General features: G+C 35.3%; 1 protein-coding gene across 1 annotated transcript in view; it reads left to right on the top strand.

The window, feature by feature from the left end:
- Positions 1–18,040, top strand: part of LOC150110030 (acetoacetyl-CoA synthetase-like) — a 175,448-nt gene that overhangs the window by 114,180 nt on the left and 43,228 nt on the right. The window contains exon 11 of the mRNA XM_090390793.1: positions 15,362–15,551. Coding sequence (XP_090246919.1) covers positions 15,362–15,551 — 190 coding nt within the window. The remainder of the gene's footprint in view (positions 1–15,361; positions 15,552–18,040) is intronic.

Here is an 18,040-nt window from a genome sequence, read left to right as displayed (position 1 = left end):
AACTTACCTGGTAATCTATCAAAAGCTTTTGCAAAGTTTTATCATGATTTTCCCTATCCAACACACTTGTTACCTTATCATAAAATGCAAGTAAATTGCTAAAGCACGAACTATCTTTTACAAATTCATGCTGACCATTATAAAGAATGCTATGTCCATGAACTCAATCCTGTATTCTATTCCTAACCAATCTCTCCAACACCTTGACCACAACTATAGTTATACAGATTGGTCTATAATTGGAGAGAGACTTCTGTCCTAGAACTATGCTTATGGAGTGGTACTATTTTATCTTCCTTGCATTCCTTAGGAAGCTGTTTCCACTGCAAGACTTTCATTAAATAACCAGGTCAAGGAAATAACTAAATTACGATAAAGAGCCAAAAGGCTATTTTTCCGGCGACATAAATTAAGTTAAGGGGGATAGTAAATCCCGTATTATTTTACAGCCAGGTACGAAAACCTGCCATAATTATTCGTTATCTTGTTTGCCATATAGTGGAAAAATTCCCTTGAATAAATTTTGGTCTGGCCAACCAATCCCTCTCATCTTACACCTTTTATTTCTTTACCATGGATTTTGATCTCCGAGTTTCGTACCCGGCTGTAAAATAATACGGGATTTACTATCCCCCCCCCTTGACATAACTAACTGTTGTCCATATTTCTTAAAATTATGTAGTGATATGTCATCCATTCCCACAGACTTATTCTACCCCCAATCAACACCTGACACACCTCTGATTCTTTCACTTCCACTTCTCCTACTACTTGCCTCCCTTCTGTATATTGCATGGCATCATTTACAAGAGTATGATATATGCAGGTAAAGTGCTCATTCAGTAATTTCCACTATATCCTTTAATTCACACTATATCCTTTACAGCTGTTATTCTGCTGCAATGACTATCCACCAGTGTTAACCTGCCATAATTATTCGTTCTCTTGTTTGCCATATAGTGGAAAAATTCCCTTGAGTAAATCTTGGTCTGGCCAACCAATCTCTCTCATCTTGTACCTTTTCTTTCTTTACTATGCTCGTCACCGTTATAGCTTGCACTTTATACTCTTCATGGATCCAATCACCACCAATTGTTTTATATACCTCCTCCATAACAATTTCTTTTCCAGCACAGCTTGCTTAATTTCACTGTTCATACATTTCACTCCTGCTCTGTTTACTCACTTAATCCTTGGTATGCTGTTATACATTGCCTTTGTCATATACTGCCTTGTGAGTTTCCTTGCATTGTCAACATCTTTTCCACTCATTTCATCCATGCATTGTACGGATGCTGACTACAGAGCTTCCTATAATCACTTGCTTTATACTTCCACATGTATCCATTTTTGGCAGTAGCCTTTTCTTGTTTCATCACTTCCCAAACAAGTACCTCATGGTCACTCACCAACTGGCAGCAGTTTGAACACCTCTTTAACAACTACATCTTGCGAAGTTATAACCAAATCCAAAACATTAAAGCCTCTGGTTGCTTCAGTCACATGCTGCTTAAGACACTTATCTCTCAGAAGTTCCACAAACTAACTCTCCATCTTCCCATACACTGTCTCCTTCTTCAATTCTATATTCCTGTAATTAAAGTCTTACATCAGGATCATCTTCTTTTTACATGCCCAACTAATTTGCATAAACATTTCACAATGCACTAACCTGTTTATTTCAAATTCACACCACACGGATTCAAAATCTGTGCATGCACTATCAACTTCCACACTTTGCGGACACAGTTCTTTTATGATCATTAACATCACCCCCCCCTTCTCTTTCACATTTCTATCCCTCCAGAAAATTATATATCCTTCTATTTCTATTCCTGACAGACAACCAAGTTTCATCATCATCAAATTCCTGCCATGTACCCTCACAGGGTGTACAGGATATGATAGTACTACATGAAAAATTTACATCATTACTAACTTCCTATCTACAATTTTTCTCCAAATCAGTCTGTTACTTGTCAAGATTTCAACATAATCAGATCTTATATTTCTATCTTGTAAGACACTTTCTACCGTATCAATCCACCTATAATCTTGGTCTTCCTCCGGGTCGTTTTCCTGCCAACCTGGCAGAGAAAACACTTGTTTTGCTAATCTTTCCTCGTCCATTCTGTTTAAGTGACCATACCACGTGAGATTAGCTCTGCTAATGCATTCCTGGATGCTGACAATGTCAAGTTCTTTCCTAATATCCTCATTTTTAATATGATATTGCCATTGATGCCATCTGTTCACGCCTCTAATCTTTCTCAGGACTCTCATATCTGCAGTCTCTAGTTTTTGGTCAAGTGTTTTACTTCTGACCCAGCTCTCAGATCCATAAGTTAAAACTGGTTTGAACACTGTCTTGGATACAGCTAATTTAGTGTTTCGACTAATTTCTCTCTTTTTCCATATGAATTTATTCATTTGATTCCTACCATACCAGCTTTGTTGATCTGTTGTCTATTTCTATATTTAATTTACCATCTTCAGTAAAAATCGTGCCTATGTAGCTTAAATGTTTTACTTGTTCCATAGGTTCTCCGTTCACAATGCAGTTGACATTTTCAAAACGATTCTGCCTATTTTCATTCTCTTTGTAGAATTTTTTTTTAACTTGGGTATTCAAGATACCAAGTAATTTTATATAAACTTGGTTTTAATCCTATCATCTTTTTTTTTTATTGCTGACCTTCATACCATATCTATTGCAACAGCTATTCAATTTAGTCAGAGAATCTTGCAGACTTGTAGTGGATTTATTTAGAAGTATAACATCATCCGCATAAAGCAAAGAGCTGACATTCATCTCCAATTTTGATATCATGTTTAATACCCTACTTTCCTTCATAATGTGATCCATATAGATAATGAATAACAAAGGGAGTAATGTACATCCTTTTCTCACACCAGATTTAACATTAAACTATGTTAATATACTTCCTTCAATTCTAACTGCTGACTTAAAACTCAAATAAAGACTAAGTATTGCTTGATATAATACCCCATTAACACCATATAACTGTAGCGTATTGAATAGCTTCTCTCTTGGCACCTTGTCATATGCCTTTTCCAGATCGACAAAACTTAATTACAGAATTATTTGTTATATTCCCATGCTTTCTCAACTGTTTGTCATAAAGTGAAGATCTGATCTTGACAGCCTCTATTTGGTTTGAATCTAGCTTGTTCTTCACCAAGCTTTACTTCCACAATTCTTCTCAACGTTTCTCAAGTATACTTGCATAAATCTTGCCAGGAACACTCAGTAGGGAAATACCTCTGTATTTTTCACATTCAGTTTTATTTCCCTTTTTATATATGGGTACTATGAGAGGTCTACTCCTATCATCGGGAATTTGTCCCTCTGTCCAGACCTTCTGAACTATGCAGTGCAGCAACTGTAAGACTTTTATACCACCATACTTCAGCATTTCTGGATGAATATCATCTACTCCTGCTGCCTTTCCACATTTCAAACTGTTGATGGCTTTTTCTACTTCAAGTATGGATATGTATTCCTGACAATATGCCTGTTGAGTGTTTTTTTCCACTGTGCTATCACTACTTGTTTCATTTAGCAATGTTTTGAAGTAATTACTTCAAGGAAATCTTTTTCTCCCATTTTTATGTCACCTTTATCATCTCTAATTCCTTTTACAACACTCTTTCCGCTATTTCTGAGCTTCTTCAACACCCTCCAGTATATCCTGCTACCCTATTGATATTTATTTTCTATGTTCTTACCAAAGTCCTCTCATGACTTTTGTTTAGCTTGTTTTAGAGAGTGTTTAACTTTCTTACATTTGTCTCTGTATTCTCCAAGAACACAAGCTGACTTATTTGCCAGGAACTTCTGATATGCTTTCTTCTTTCCCTTTAATGTCTCTTTAACTTCCTGTGTCCACCATGGAGTTCTGATTTTTCTATCCTTACAGACAACCTCACCACATGCCTCTCTGGCTGAATCAGTCAACATTTTCTTCAAGGCTTGCCACTGAATCTCCAAGGTTTGGTTCCTGTTCTCAAACTCTTTCATTTTTTCTTGAATAATGTTTGTATAATTTAGTCTACAGTTCACATCTGACTTCACATCCTTACAGACAACCTCACCACATGCCTCTCTGGCTGAATCAATCAACATTTTCTTCAAGGCTTGCCACTGAATCTCCAAGGTTTGGTTCCTGTTCTCAAACTCTCATTTTTTCTTGAATAATGTTTGTATATTTTAGTCTACAGTTCACATCTGAGTTCACATCCTTACAGACAACCTCACCACATGCCTCTCTGGCTGAATCAATCAACATTTTCTTCAAGGCTTGCCACTGAATCTCCAAGGTTTGGTTCCTGTTCTCAAACTCTCATTTTTTCTTGAATAATGTTTGTATATTTTAGTCTACAGTTCACATCTGAGAGCTGCTCAACTTTTATTCATTTTAAAACTTTCTTACATGTTCTCCTTTTCAATATGAAATTTAATTTTATCCTGCTTAAGACTAAATGGTGATCACTTCCAATTTCAAATCCTCAGTTCACTCTAGTGCCCTGCACCAGAGAGAAAACATCACTATCAACAATAATATAGTCAATGAGACTTTTCTTATTCCTTGCCTCTTCTCTCCATGTGAATTTGTGCACATTTTTATGTTGGAACATGGTGTTAGTAATAACCAGTCCATGTCCTGAGCAGATATCCAACAGGTATTTGCCATTGTTATTAGCTTTGCTCTTTTCTCCAAATTTTCCCAAAATATTTTTGTATGTCTGTCAGTCATTTCCAGCTCTACTATTTAGATCCCCAACAAGTACCAACTTTTCCTTTGTCATTGTCAGTTGCTTTCTCTAAAGCCTCAAAGCATTCCTCCACTTCTACCTTAGTAGAACCTACTGTGGGACCATAGGCACAAAGTCTCATTGTCGAGTTCCCCATTCTGATATTTGTCCATGTCACTCTACTCGAGACTGCCTGCCATTCAAGAAGATTAACCTCGTATTTAGTGTTGAATACTATGGCTACCCTGTCTTTTCCTTGATTGTCATTGCCTTAATATAACATTTTGTATTTATTGCTCAGAAAGATATCGTCAGTTTTTGTCTTTTTTGTTTCAGCCACCCCTATTATGTTGATCTGGTACTTATCTAATTCCTCAGCTAGCTCCATTTCTTTGCCATTCAGGCTTCTTATGTTGAGTTGGGGTGTGTTTTCAGATTTGTTCCAGTTGGTGACTTTTTGCTCTTTGCCCTAGTTCCCTGGCAAAAACAACAGGGGGGGGGGGACTTGTTTAACTGGGCGATGCCCCAGTCAGCATGAAATTTTGTCATGTTGTACTATCACTTTGTATTTTGGTTTAAGCCATTAAGAATACAATGTGGTCAGCTAAATCCCAAATTGCCAGCCCATCCTCGTTTGTTCAGTATCCAGGTAGATACCCAACAGGGTTCACCATGAGAAGGTGAGGATTGGACATTAGGTCAGAATCCCTGGTCAGTTTTCTGCATTCCTTTAAAGGCTATGTGGAGGTCTCCTCTCAGTTATACAGCTTTGACCCTTAAGCACACTTATTCTAATTATCTTTGGGCACTGACTTAATCAATGCTACAAGCTCATCTCTCTTGTTTTGAATTCTCCTTACATTTGTATACCTTTATGCATTCCATCATCTTGTTCTTCTGTAAGCACATCTTCAACCTCATGACCATCTTCCTCTTGTCGTACATTCCATTTATTTGTGCTATCTGCTTAGCAAGTAAACCCTGATAATTTACTACACTAACTTCTTGACTTTGTGTCTTCTCAGAAAACAACAGTCTTTCTAAATGCCTAACACTAATTCAGATATCCATTCAAATGTAATTCATCAGCTTTAAACCATTCCAACTTCTCTTCAAATTCACTTCACAGGTTTACAAATTGAACTCCCTTTGCCTGACACAACTCAGCCATCTTACTATTCATTATCTCTGCTCTCCTCAATTCCCTGTTGTCATACAACTTTCCCAACAACACTATTCTTCTTCTTTACCTGCTGCAGCAACTTCCTCTATCAACTTTTTTTTTGTCTCCAACTAAATTATTTGTGCTCATGACTATCACCAATTTGAATGCCAAGTCTTTCCTTTTCTGCAATGCATCAGTTATTTGCTTCATTGTTCCACCATGAAGGCATGTTTTGTGCACTTTATTTGTAATCCCACCTCTAATGATTGATTCCCCATACAATGATATAACTATCATTTGACTCTTTCTTTAATAATACTAGCTTCTTAATTCTCATTATCATCAGCCAATCTCTTCTTTGGATGTTTAATATCCTATTCACTTTTCATTTTCACTAACTTCTGCCTAATCTCTTCTACTACAGGTCTCAATGCTTGCTTCCATTTTTAATCACTCTAATCTAGCAAGACACTTTTGACATACGTTAATGCTTTCCTTCTTTTCATTTACCCAAACAGTCCACAAATCTTTCACATCCTTCAGTGCATATATATTGCAATTTTTGCAATGCATCCACTCTGAAAAATCCAAGGCAGAGCCCGACTTTTGTACAGAGGCCTTCTGTGCCACTGACATACATTTCTTTATTGATAGCATTTTCAGAAGTAGAAGCAGTGCGAACAAACAAGTAGCAAAACAGAATATAAACAATAAAAAATTTTCAACAGCACCACCACTGAAGGACATTTATATTCAAACTGAAAAAATGCGATAGAATTTGTGATAAAAAGCCACACTATACACTGATTAAAAACACTTTTCTTTAGCATAGTTCAAAATCTACTGCTACATTCACTTACAACACCAACACCATGTGGTAATCTGTTGAACACTTTTGCAAATTCCAAGAATATCTCTGTATGTGATTTTCCCTTATGTAACATGCTCATTATCTTATAATGCAAATAAAATGTTGAAACAAGACCTGCCATTTACAAATCCATGCTGATCATAATAAAGATTACTATTTCTCTCAACCCGATCTTATGTTCTAGAACCATTCTTGTGGAGTGGTACTATTTGGCCTTCCTTCCACTCCTTAGGAACCTTATCCACTTCAAGGCTTATATTAAATAATCAAGTCAGGGGCATAACTGTTGTACGCATTCCTTAAAAATACGTGGTGATATGTCATTCATTCCCACAGCCTTAGAGCGACCCCATGTTGACTACAGAGCTATGCATAATTTCACACTTTATAATTTTTTTTGGCAGTAACCTTTTATTGTTTCATGACTTCCCACACAAGCACATTATGATCACTTTCACCAATTGGCAGCAGTATTAATACTTCATTAACAACTACATCTTATAGTTGTTAATGAAGTTATCACCAAATTCAAAACACTTAAGCCTCTAGTAATTGCGGTCATATGTTGCTTAAGAAATTTATCTCTCAGAAATTTAAAGATCCCCTTCTTTTTACATGTTCAACCAATTTGCCTAAACATTTCACCTTTAGTAGTATCTACATTTCCTGGCCTATAACAGCATCCTATAAGATATTAGCCTGTTAATGTTCTGAACAGTTTTCTCTTGGCACCTAATCATGTGTTTTATTTAAAATATTTAAGTACAGACATTTGTTATAATCTCTTCTTGTCTTAACAACCCTTGTTTGGCCTACACCCTGAAAGAAGCATATCCACAAAGCCTAAATACAGATCTGTAAGAACATTTAAGGCAGCAGTTAAGGCCATCATTAATGGAAACTGCTTCCTTAACTGCAACCACTAACCTAGTCTTCAGTATGTTGATGAACGGATAACTATGTGTTATTCAGTTCACATATTGTGAATTGAAATATCTGTACTTTAATCAGTCTAAATTAAATAACAACTGTGATTAAGTTTAACTTCATTATAATCTTGAATAGAAATGACCTTAAGATTTTAAGTTCTTATATTTTCACACACTTACTAATTATGAAGTGTTTTCTGTTTAGTACTGTTATTATTTTTTAGCAGTTTATTTTAATTTAAAAAAGTAAACTCATTAGATACTTGATAATTAATGAAGTTCTCATGGTAATCTCTAAAATTTTAACTCTGCTTAAACTCTGAAATGTGCATTACAATATTTAATTTCATATTCTATTTACATGAATACATGAGATGGAGGTTAACTATAATGGCACAATTATTTCCACAGCATATCTGTTTTGGCTGTGTTTCAAAAAAGGCATTCACTCTTGGAAGCCTTGAATCTGTAAAAATCTTTGCTTTTGTTTACTTTTACTTGTTTGATTTTTGTTATTCTCAGAATGTATGGTTTTCCTATTTTCTTACTAATCTGCTTCCTAGTCAGGCTGCTCCATATGCAAAATTTATGCTATTTACCAAGTTTTGCCTAATCTTGTTACTCTCTAACTCTCCCTACTTTCTTTGTTCTTTAAGCTCTTCTGCCTTACAGATTTGTTCCCCCCCCCCTTTTTTTTTTCTTGCCCTCGCTCCTACCGCACTCAAAGCTGGCTCTGAATCTAACTATTGCCAGCTATACGTTTGTGGTATACTTATTTTCTCAGACTCATCTGCCAGACAAATTTATTTTTTATTTATGACTGTGCCAGTCTGGAAGAAATAATAGAGATTAAGAATTATAAGAATAGGAACAAAAGTAAGGTCTCAGCTAAAATATTCCTAACCATACAGCAAGTCGAGCAAGTTGTGGCTATTCTAGATCAACACATGCACTCAGGTCCGAAATTTATTTGAGATAGTGCATTGGCAAATGATCAGATTGATTGTTGTTCAAACAAAACATTTTATTTTAACTAAATAGTTCAGATTAGTACATAGTGGAACTTTTTTTGATACACTATTCTTTTTTGCTGACTTACAATGTTAATATCACTTAATCCATTTTCTCTAATTTTAAGTACAATATTCAAACAGGAAATATTTAACACATTTTTCAGTACAGTTAATTTATATTCAGACAAAGGGAATCTTACATCATTTTTTCTACATTATTTAGGTTTGAAACCCCTGTAAAATCGAGCTCGACAAGTTAATTATATTAACTTATTACGTGAGATTTTACAGTTTCATTCTTTGCAAACTTTAAGTCAGTTATAAAGAATTTATGCATTATTTTAGTATAGGGGCACACTTTCTACATATTGGATGACATTACTGGAACAAACTCTAACCCAACATCAGAAGTGAAGATAGGAACCATCGATATATAGAGTATTAATGGAAAGGAAATTGAACTTGCAGAAGAATTGGAAAAGTACCATGTGAATGTAATTGGCATTACAGAGGCAAAGAAGACAAAAACAGGTGAGATATTACTAAATAATAAGTATGGGATGCTATTTTCAGGCAATAATGATCAAGGAAAGGAAGGCGTAGCAATAAAATTCAACATGAAATATGAAGATAAACATTTTGATTGGAAGGCAGTTTCAAGTAGAGTTATGTGGGCAAACTTCAAAATGGACAATGAACCTTATTTGTGCTTATGGTGTCAAAGAAGGTTCTTCTACCCAAGAAGTGGAGGAATTTATTGAGTTATTAGAACATAAAGAAAATTGAAAAAACGTTCCTTGTTGGAGACCTGAACAACAGAGTAGAAAATGAATCTCAGCAGACATATAGTAAAATTTGGAGAAAAGGACAACGCTAATAATAATGGTAAGTATTTACTGGACTTCTGCTCAGGACATTACTAACACCATGTTTTAGCATAAAGATGTGCACAAGTTCACATGGAGAGAAGACACAAGAAATAAGACAAGTCTCATTGACTATGTCATTGTTGATAGTGATATCGTGAGGCTCGTTCAGGATACAAGAGTGTACAGGAGATTCGCAATTGGAAGTGATCATTACTTAATACTAAGCATGATAAAAATGGATATCATGTTGAAAAGAACACTATGTAAGAAAGTTTTTAAAAGAATTAAAGTTGAGCAGCTTTTACAGGTAAATTGTAGACTCAGCTATGCAAGCATTATTGAAAAAAATTTGCAGCAGTTTGAAAACAAGAACAAAACCTTGGAGTCTCATTGGCAAACTCTGAAGAAGCTGTTCATTGGCTCAACTAGGGAGGTATGTGGTGAAGTTGTCTACAAGGATAGAAAAGTAAGAACATCATGGTGGTGGACACAGGAAGTTAAAGAAGCAGTCCTGGAAAAGAAGAAAGCATGCCAAAAGTTCCTAGCAAATATGTCAACAGATGCCCTACAAGTCAGTTATAAAGTTACTCCTATTCATCATTTATATGGATCACATTATGAAAAAAAAGTGGTATCAAGCCGGATATTAGAATTGGAGATGTCAAACTTAGCATTTTGCTTTATGCAGTTATGTGTAAAAGTAGCTAAGCAAAGTCATGGGAAAACTTTGCTAAGAATATAGAAAAGAAATATCAGGAAGATGGCAAAATGTTTTGGAGGCTATTGAAGAAGCTTAGAAAGGGAAGAAAGAGTACTGTTAAAGGAATAAGATGATAAAGGCGACATGAAAACTGAAGATAAGGATATCCTAGCATAATTACTTTGAAAGACTGTGAAACAAACCAAGCAGTGACAGAACCTTACTAGAAAATATTCAAGGGGAATGCAAAGAGGAGTACATATCAATACTTGAGGTTAGCAAAGGTTGGTCGATTGGTAGAGCCTCTGCTACTAATGGCTCATGAAAGAAGTTAAGCAAGTTTGAGCACTGTTAGTAGTTGGAAGGGGTTCAATTGTTCAATGCTGTTGGCATGCTCTCCCTTGATGAGTCTTTGAACTCCCTGGAGGTTTCACATAATAATGATACTTGAGGTAGAAAAAGCTTAAAAACTTGAAATGTGTGAAAGGTAGCTGGAGTAGATGATATTCGACCAGAAATGCCTAAGTATGGAGGTATGAAAGTTTTGCATTGGCTGCACCGCATAATTCTGAAGGTCGAATTCCTAGTGATTGGAGTAGTGCTTTCATACTACCCAGGAATAAAACTGAATATGAGAATTACAGAGGAATTTCTCTACTAAGTGTTCCAGGTAAGATTTATGCAAACATACTTGAAAAGAGGTTGATAAAGACTGTGGAAGAGAAACTTAGAGGAGGAGAAGCTGGGTTCAGGCCAAATAGAGGTTGTCAAGATCAGATTTTTCACTTTAAGACAAATAGTTGAGAAATTGTGGGAATATGATAAGGATTTGTACTTAAGTTTTGTAGATCTAGAAAAGGCATATGACAAGGTGCCCAGAGAAAAGCTTTTCAAAATACATCAATTATATGGGGTGAATGGAACATTATACAGAGCAATACATAGTCTATATTTAAGTTGTGAGTCAACAGTTAGAATACAGGAAGATGGTTTGATGTTAAATCAGGGGTAAGACAAAGATGTACATTATCACCACTCCTATTCATCATTTATATGGATCACATTATGATAAAAAGGTGGTATCAAGCCTGATATTAGAATTGGAGATGTCAAACTTAGCCCTTTGCTTTATGCAGATGATGTTGTACTCCTAAACACATCTAGTGCATATCTCCAAGATTCTCTAACTAAACTGAATAACAGTTGTAACAAATTTGGCATGAAAATCAGCAATAAAAAGACAAACTATGAAAATGGGCAGGAACATAGAAAACTTCAGCTGTATTCTGAATAGATCTTATAGAAGAAGTAAAATATTTAAGCTATTTAGCACAGTTTTTAATGTGACAGGTTAAATTGGAAAATAGACAACAGAATATGCAAAGCTGGTGCAGTGGATAGCCAGCTGAATAAATGTATATGGAATAAGAAAGAAGTTAGCCAAAACACTCTATTAGCAGTATATATATAAGACAGTGTTCAAACTAGTTTTAAGTTATGCATCTGAGAGTTGAGTTAGAAATAAAGCACTCGATCAAAGGCTAGAGACCACAGATATGAGGGTTCTGAGAAAAATTAATGAACTGATGGCATCAGTGGCAGAATCATATTAAAAATGAAGATATTAGAAAGGAACTTGACACTATTGGTATATAAGAATGTGTAAGCAGAGATAATCTGAGGTGGTATGGCCTCTTAAATAGAATGGATGAAAGGTTAGCAAAACAGGTGTTTGATGTGTTAAGATGGCTAGAAAGAGACCCATAGGAAAACCAAGGTCTAGGTCAGTAGTTCCCAAAGTGGATGGTATTGTCCTCTTGGGGGAGCACTGGAACAAACTTGGGGGGGTGGGAGTAGTGGCCTCATGAACAAAAGGAAGCGTTGAATTGTAGTAAGGGGGCGATGAAAGCATAAAGGACAAAAATCAGGTGCTGAAAAAATGTATCATCAGAAATTTTGATGGTATAACGTAAGTAAATGGTTGCTATTTTCCAAGGAAACATACAAAATGCAAGTTACAGCCAATTGGTGTTAAAGTCCAATGACAGGTCTTAACAAGCTAAGTGTTTGTGGGCATGCACTTTCATGCCAAGTGATCAGGATTTTACAAGTCTAGTACGCATCATCTGGAACATGTACATGTTATGACTTATTCACTGTATAATACTATATATACAGGAGACGTATGAAATCATTTTTAGATTGTTTCTGAATTGTGTGACAAACAGTTAGCAATCTGATGTAGTACATAAAAATTTAGTGCATATTCGATACCTAGTCAGTACTTGACTTATATGGATTACACACAAAGCAAATTATTGTTGTTTCAATAAAACAGCAGGTTTCACATGAGCATTTTTAAACACCTTTTCTTGTAAAAATAATTTGGTTTAGTTATATGCGAAATTGCATTCTAGCAATTTTGTAAATTTAACTTTTTTTTACAGATAATATCATATTCTGAACCCAAGAAGAAATGTTCACAATATAATATCAAATATTTGAAATACACCTTTATTCATTTGCCAACGTATCTGATTTCCCAAAAAGATTTTTCAAATGAATCTGTATGCCTCGAAGACTAGAAGAACATTTGACAAAAGTTCATGCTGATAAAAAAATAAGGATTTATTGTATTTTCAAGCATTTAAATCAAAATTTTTGAAACAACCAACATTGGCAGGTTTCTTTTCAGCAGCATCCAAACTAGATGTGGGTTTCATACCTCTTACAAATTTTCTTACGTTTTCCTGATTTAGCAATAAGTACTTCATCAATAAGTTCTTCATCATGTTGGTGAAGAACTAATCATACCAGCTGCTAGTGAGGTCATACACACTGTACTGCACAAGCTAGCCTCTGATATTATCAAAAAATTCTTTTGAGCAATAATAGAGTGCAACATCCTAGGATGTTGTCCTTTCTTTTAGAGGCCTAGGATGTTGAAGACTCATTATGTGAGTATTTATAAACAACCCAGCTCTCTATACAACTTGATGAGTTTACTTTATCAGGTAATGAAGCTTTACTTTTTAGCATATGTATGATACATAAAAGAAGAAGAAATTTGCCAAGAATTATTATTTGCTGACACTAAAGGAGAATCGATATTTCATGCATTGGAAGAGTTTTTTAAAGAAAAAAAAATCCCTCTGAATAATATCTTGTCAGGTGTTGCCAATGGTAAGGTGCTATTGTGGTTTTATTTCATATTTCAAAGAGGTGGTGCCAAATGTATTCACTGTACACTGTGTGATTCATTATCAACATTTAGTTACCAAATACCTGAGTGATCACCTACACAGGTCATTACATTATGTAATTACAGCAGTCAACAAAATCAAAAGTCATTCATTGAATGACCGAGGAGAATTCAGCCAGTTTCCAAATCTATCAACAGTGGAAAAATGTGATGAAGACATACTCAGCTATTGTTAGCACTTGGAGGCTCTCCATTGTGATTTTAACCAACAATTTAAAGATATTCTTTAAATGAAAATACTTGATTAGGTTTTGGGTTGGTTTTCAAATACAAACACAGAAGAATCTTTACAGTTACAAGAACTGATAGAAGTAACAACAAACAAGGAATTGAAATTAAAATTCAAAAATGGATACCAACAGTTCTGGTTGCAAAAGCAGATGCCCATACTTTATCCTGGATTGTGGGCTGTAGTAAAAAAAGATTTTAATGTTAACTAAGGAAAGGAACCAACGGCAAATAGCTGATCGCAGTGATTTAAGAATGCTGCTGACAAATATAGAGCCAAATATCAATAAATTGGTAGCAGCACACCAGGCTCATCCTTCTCATTAGGATTGTTTTTAATATTACTGATCATTATTTACTATTTTATGTGTGATTTTTACATATGTGCAATTTATGTTTGTTTTCTTAATTTTAGTCCACGTGGTTAGCCTAGTGGCTGTGCATTTCGCAACCATATGCCTGGGGAAGGAATGTCCTAGGTTCAATTCCTGTCACTGATGTGAGGAGCTGAAGGATCTTTCTCAGCCCATAGCTAAGTTAGCCAGTCTTCGGCGTGGACAGTAGGGTTTTTTCCTCCAGTTTACCCTGGGATTTTTCATCCCGCAAAGCAGGCAAATTGGCCTTGAGAACTCAGTACTACGGACATAGGATACACAGGGGCATAGGGCTTGACCACCTTATCCTGTGAACAGTTTGAGGTTTGATGATTAATAAACCCTCAACACCGCAAGGTAAAAGAGGGTAAAAGAAAGTTGAGATTCTTAATTTTAATAGTGTTTTATGAAATTTTCAGCTCAAACTTGTCCTATGTTTACGTGCAATTTATGTTTCTTTTGTTGATTTCAATAAATAGTTTTAAAATTTCAGTTCCAAGGTGTCTTATTTCCAAACTTCAAAAATCTCTACTAGATGCATTATAAAACACAAATTTGTTTCTGTGTCTATCTGTTTGTTCACTTAAAACTCGAGAACTGCTGCTGATCAGATTTTCATACATTTTTTTTTATATGTATCAGGTAGAGCTGGTCAAGTCTTAGAAAGTAGTTTCCAGGAGGTGGGTACTGAATAAATTTTTTTTTTTGGGGGGGGGGGGAACGGGGGGGGGGCAGTAAGAAATAAGTTTGCAAACTGCTGGTCTAGGTGGATTGATTCATTCAGATCTGCTTTAAGAATGAAATGTTAGATATGACAATATTGGGGTGCTTACAAGTAATAGATTACTTTGGAAGAAAATTGTTAATAGGAGATTAATAATAATATAAACTTAATCATGTAGTGCTGCCATAGTAACCTGAATTATTTTTAAATTCTTAAAATGGCAAACTTTTATTACTTCATTTGCATTTAATTTAATTTCTTATTTTGAATTTGTATACTAGACATTTTTCAGATATCAAATATTTATAATATTTCCAGATGCTGAAAGAGTTGTCCATTATGGATTTATTTTTTTAATTTCAATATTTAAAATTTCTTTTTGTTAATATACTTGAGGTTTATAAATTGTATCATTTTTTTTATATACCTGTTTCACATTTTATCTTATAGACAGGATGGATGATGTGGAACTGGTTGATAACTTCCTTAGCAGTTGGAGCAAGTGTTGTTTTATATGATGGCTCTCCTATGATTCCTCATCCTGCAGCCATCTGGGACTTAGTGGATCGACTGGGCATTACAATTTTGGGTACAAGTGCCAAATGGTTAGCATTACAAGAAACAAAAGGAATTAAGCCAAGTATGAAGCAATTTGACTATATTAGTTTAGTTTGAATAATTAAGTTATTTATAGTTTTTTTTTTAATAAAATTTTAAAATAGCAATTCAGGTGTATTGTATTTTTAAACTGAGTAATAATTCTAAATTGACATTTTCTCTTTGGCAAATTAAACTTATGACTGTACTTCACTTGATATACTGTTCTCTCCGTATGATGCCTTTTTATTGCCCAAAGGGAATAGGAGGTGGAGCTGTTTTAGCTCTAACTTTTGGAAATTGGTGATCATCTGGTCACCCTTAGCCATCACTGATATTAGTTGAACTCATGACTACTAATGAATCCAAAAGCATCAGGACAAGAGTATGGCTGACAGTTGTTGCTATCTCATGATCCTAATATATACCCCAATCTTGGGGTTGGAAATAATTCGAGTTCCATAGCCATTCCTGAGTTGTAGGGATAAAAATTCTCCAAATTTCAAGTTTAAAAAAAAAAAAAACTTGAAAAAAATCCCACAAGAGGTATAAAACCTTTAGCACATCACTGCCATGTGTGTGAGATGTAGATGAAGGTTGAGAAAGAAGAACCTATTGACATTCTTCATAAAGAGCTGTAGGTTGAAATTGTTGAGAAACACATTATTAGGAAAGCTGTTTCAGAGGACAGGGGCAGATTGAATAAATGAGGAAGAGGAGAAGCAGGCCTGTTAAAACAAGAGCAGCTGTTGTTGCTCTTGTTTTAACAGGCCTACAGCAAGTAAAGGAATGATGTTTACTAGTTCACTGAACAGTAAAGATACCAGTAGAAGAAACACAGAGCTGAAGCATTGCATATGTAAGATAGAGGCTGAAGTGAGCCTCTGAGGGAAGTTTCATCTGAGCCATATTTCTTTCCTCTGGACAGCATCAAGAATTTTTAAGGAGGTTTTAGATGCCCCCCCACAGTGTGTGTACAGTATTCTGAGGATGGGAGGATTTAGGGTTTATATAGGGTAAGTAGCTTGTTGGATATAAAATTGCCTTTTGAGCAGAAAAGAATGCCCCTAGATTTTTAGGTGCTGAGGAAGCTGTTGATGTGATGTAATGTGCTTGTTCCAAGAGAGGTCTGTGGTAAATGTCAGTCCAAGGAGAGAGAGTGTTCATCCTGTTTGGTGATGTGTGTATTACTGAGGATGAAGGTGAGCTGAAATTCATTTTCTGAGAGAAAAGGCAGGACTATGTTTTGGTGGCATTGAAGGTGACTAAATTATCCTTCCCCCACTGAAGGATGGTATGGAGATCAGTGTTCAAGGAGCTAGTTGCAAAAATGCTAGTGGTAAGGTTTTGAAGATGAGTTAGTTGCTCTCATGTGGAGGTAGCAAGATTTTTTTCACCGTGACACCCAGGGTTTTCATCCTGTAAATCAGGCAAGCTGACTGGAAGAATATCCATGCTTAATAGACATAATACACTGATCGTGTAGCCTTATTTGATTTGGCTGTACCAAATCCAACTACAAAGCACCTATACAATAATAAAAACTTGATATATATAATAATTGCTAAATGAAACAAGTAATGACAGTACAGTGCTAGAATATGTAATCAGGAATATATATATATATCAATATTTAAAGCAGAAAAAAACTATCAAAAACCTGAAATGTGGAAAAGTAGCTGGAATAGATATTTTACCAGAAATGCTGAAATATAGAGGTATAAAAATTTTATAATGACTATACTGCATAATTCAGAAGGGCTGGACAAAATTCTGGATGATTGGAATAGAGTGCTCATAGTACCATCTGTAAAAAAAGGGATATAAAACTGAATGTGAGAATTAAAGAGGTATTACTCTACTGACTGTTTCCAGGTAAGATTTATGAGTGTACTTCAGAAACTGTTAAGAAGGATTGTGGAAGGGAAGTTTGGTGAAGAACAAGCTGAATTCAGGCCAAATAGCAGTTGCCAATCAGATTTTCACTTTAAGACAAATTGTTGAGAAATCATAGGAATATTGTGCAAAGGTTTGGTCAAGTGGTTTTCAAAAGGACAGATGCGATTGACTAAGGTAGTTTCTGCTCTCTGGAATGTTGAATATGAAGATGCAATTTAGAGTATAGTGGGCAGGAGGAAGAGGGGGGTGATATGATAGAGACATACATTTTGGTAAGAGGTTGTTATAGGATTAATGATGAAGAGGTTTTTCATAAAATAGTGGGAGATTAGGAGTGAACAAGAGGTCATGCCTGAAAGCTGTATAAGGAGGGATTGAGAAGCAGGTATTTTTCATGGTGTTGTGAATAATTGTAATGCATTGCCTGAGAGTGTGGTGTCTGGAGAGAATTTTAATGTGTTTAAGGCACGATATGATGATGAGTTGTGTGTATGACAAAGGGACTCCAAGATGAGTCTTTGACTCCATGGGGTCTTAGGATAATAATAATAATAACAAGGGGACGTTAATGCCACACAATACTTAGTCTATATCTGAGTAGTAAGTCAGCAGTTAGAATTGAAGGAGGCACAG

The sequence above is a fragment of the Typopeltis vanoorti genome, chromosome 1, assembly GCF_054136105.1.
Source record: "Typopeltis vanoorti isolate ZY-2024b chromosome 1, IOZ_Tvanoo_1.0, whole genome shotgun sequence".
NCBI classification, from domain to species: domain Eukaryota; kingdom Metazoa; phylum Arthropoda; class Arachnida; order Uropygi; family Thelyphonidae; genus Typopeltis; species Typopeltis vanoorti.
This window is presented reverse-complemented; position numbering and strand designations above follow the sequence as displayed.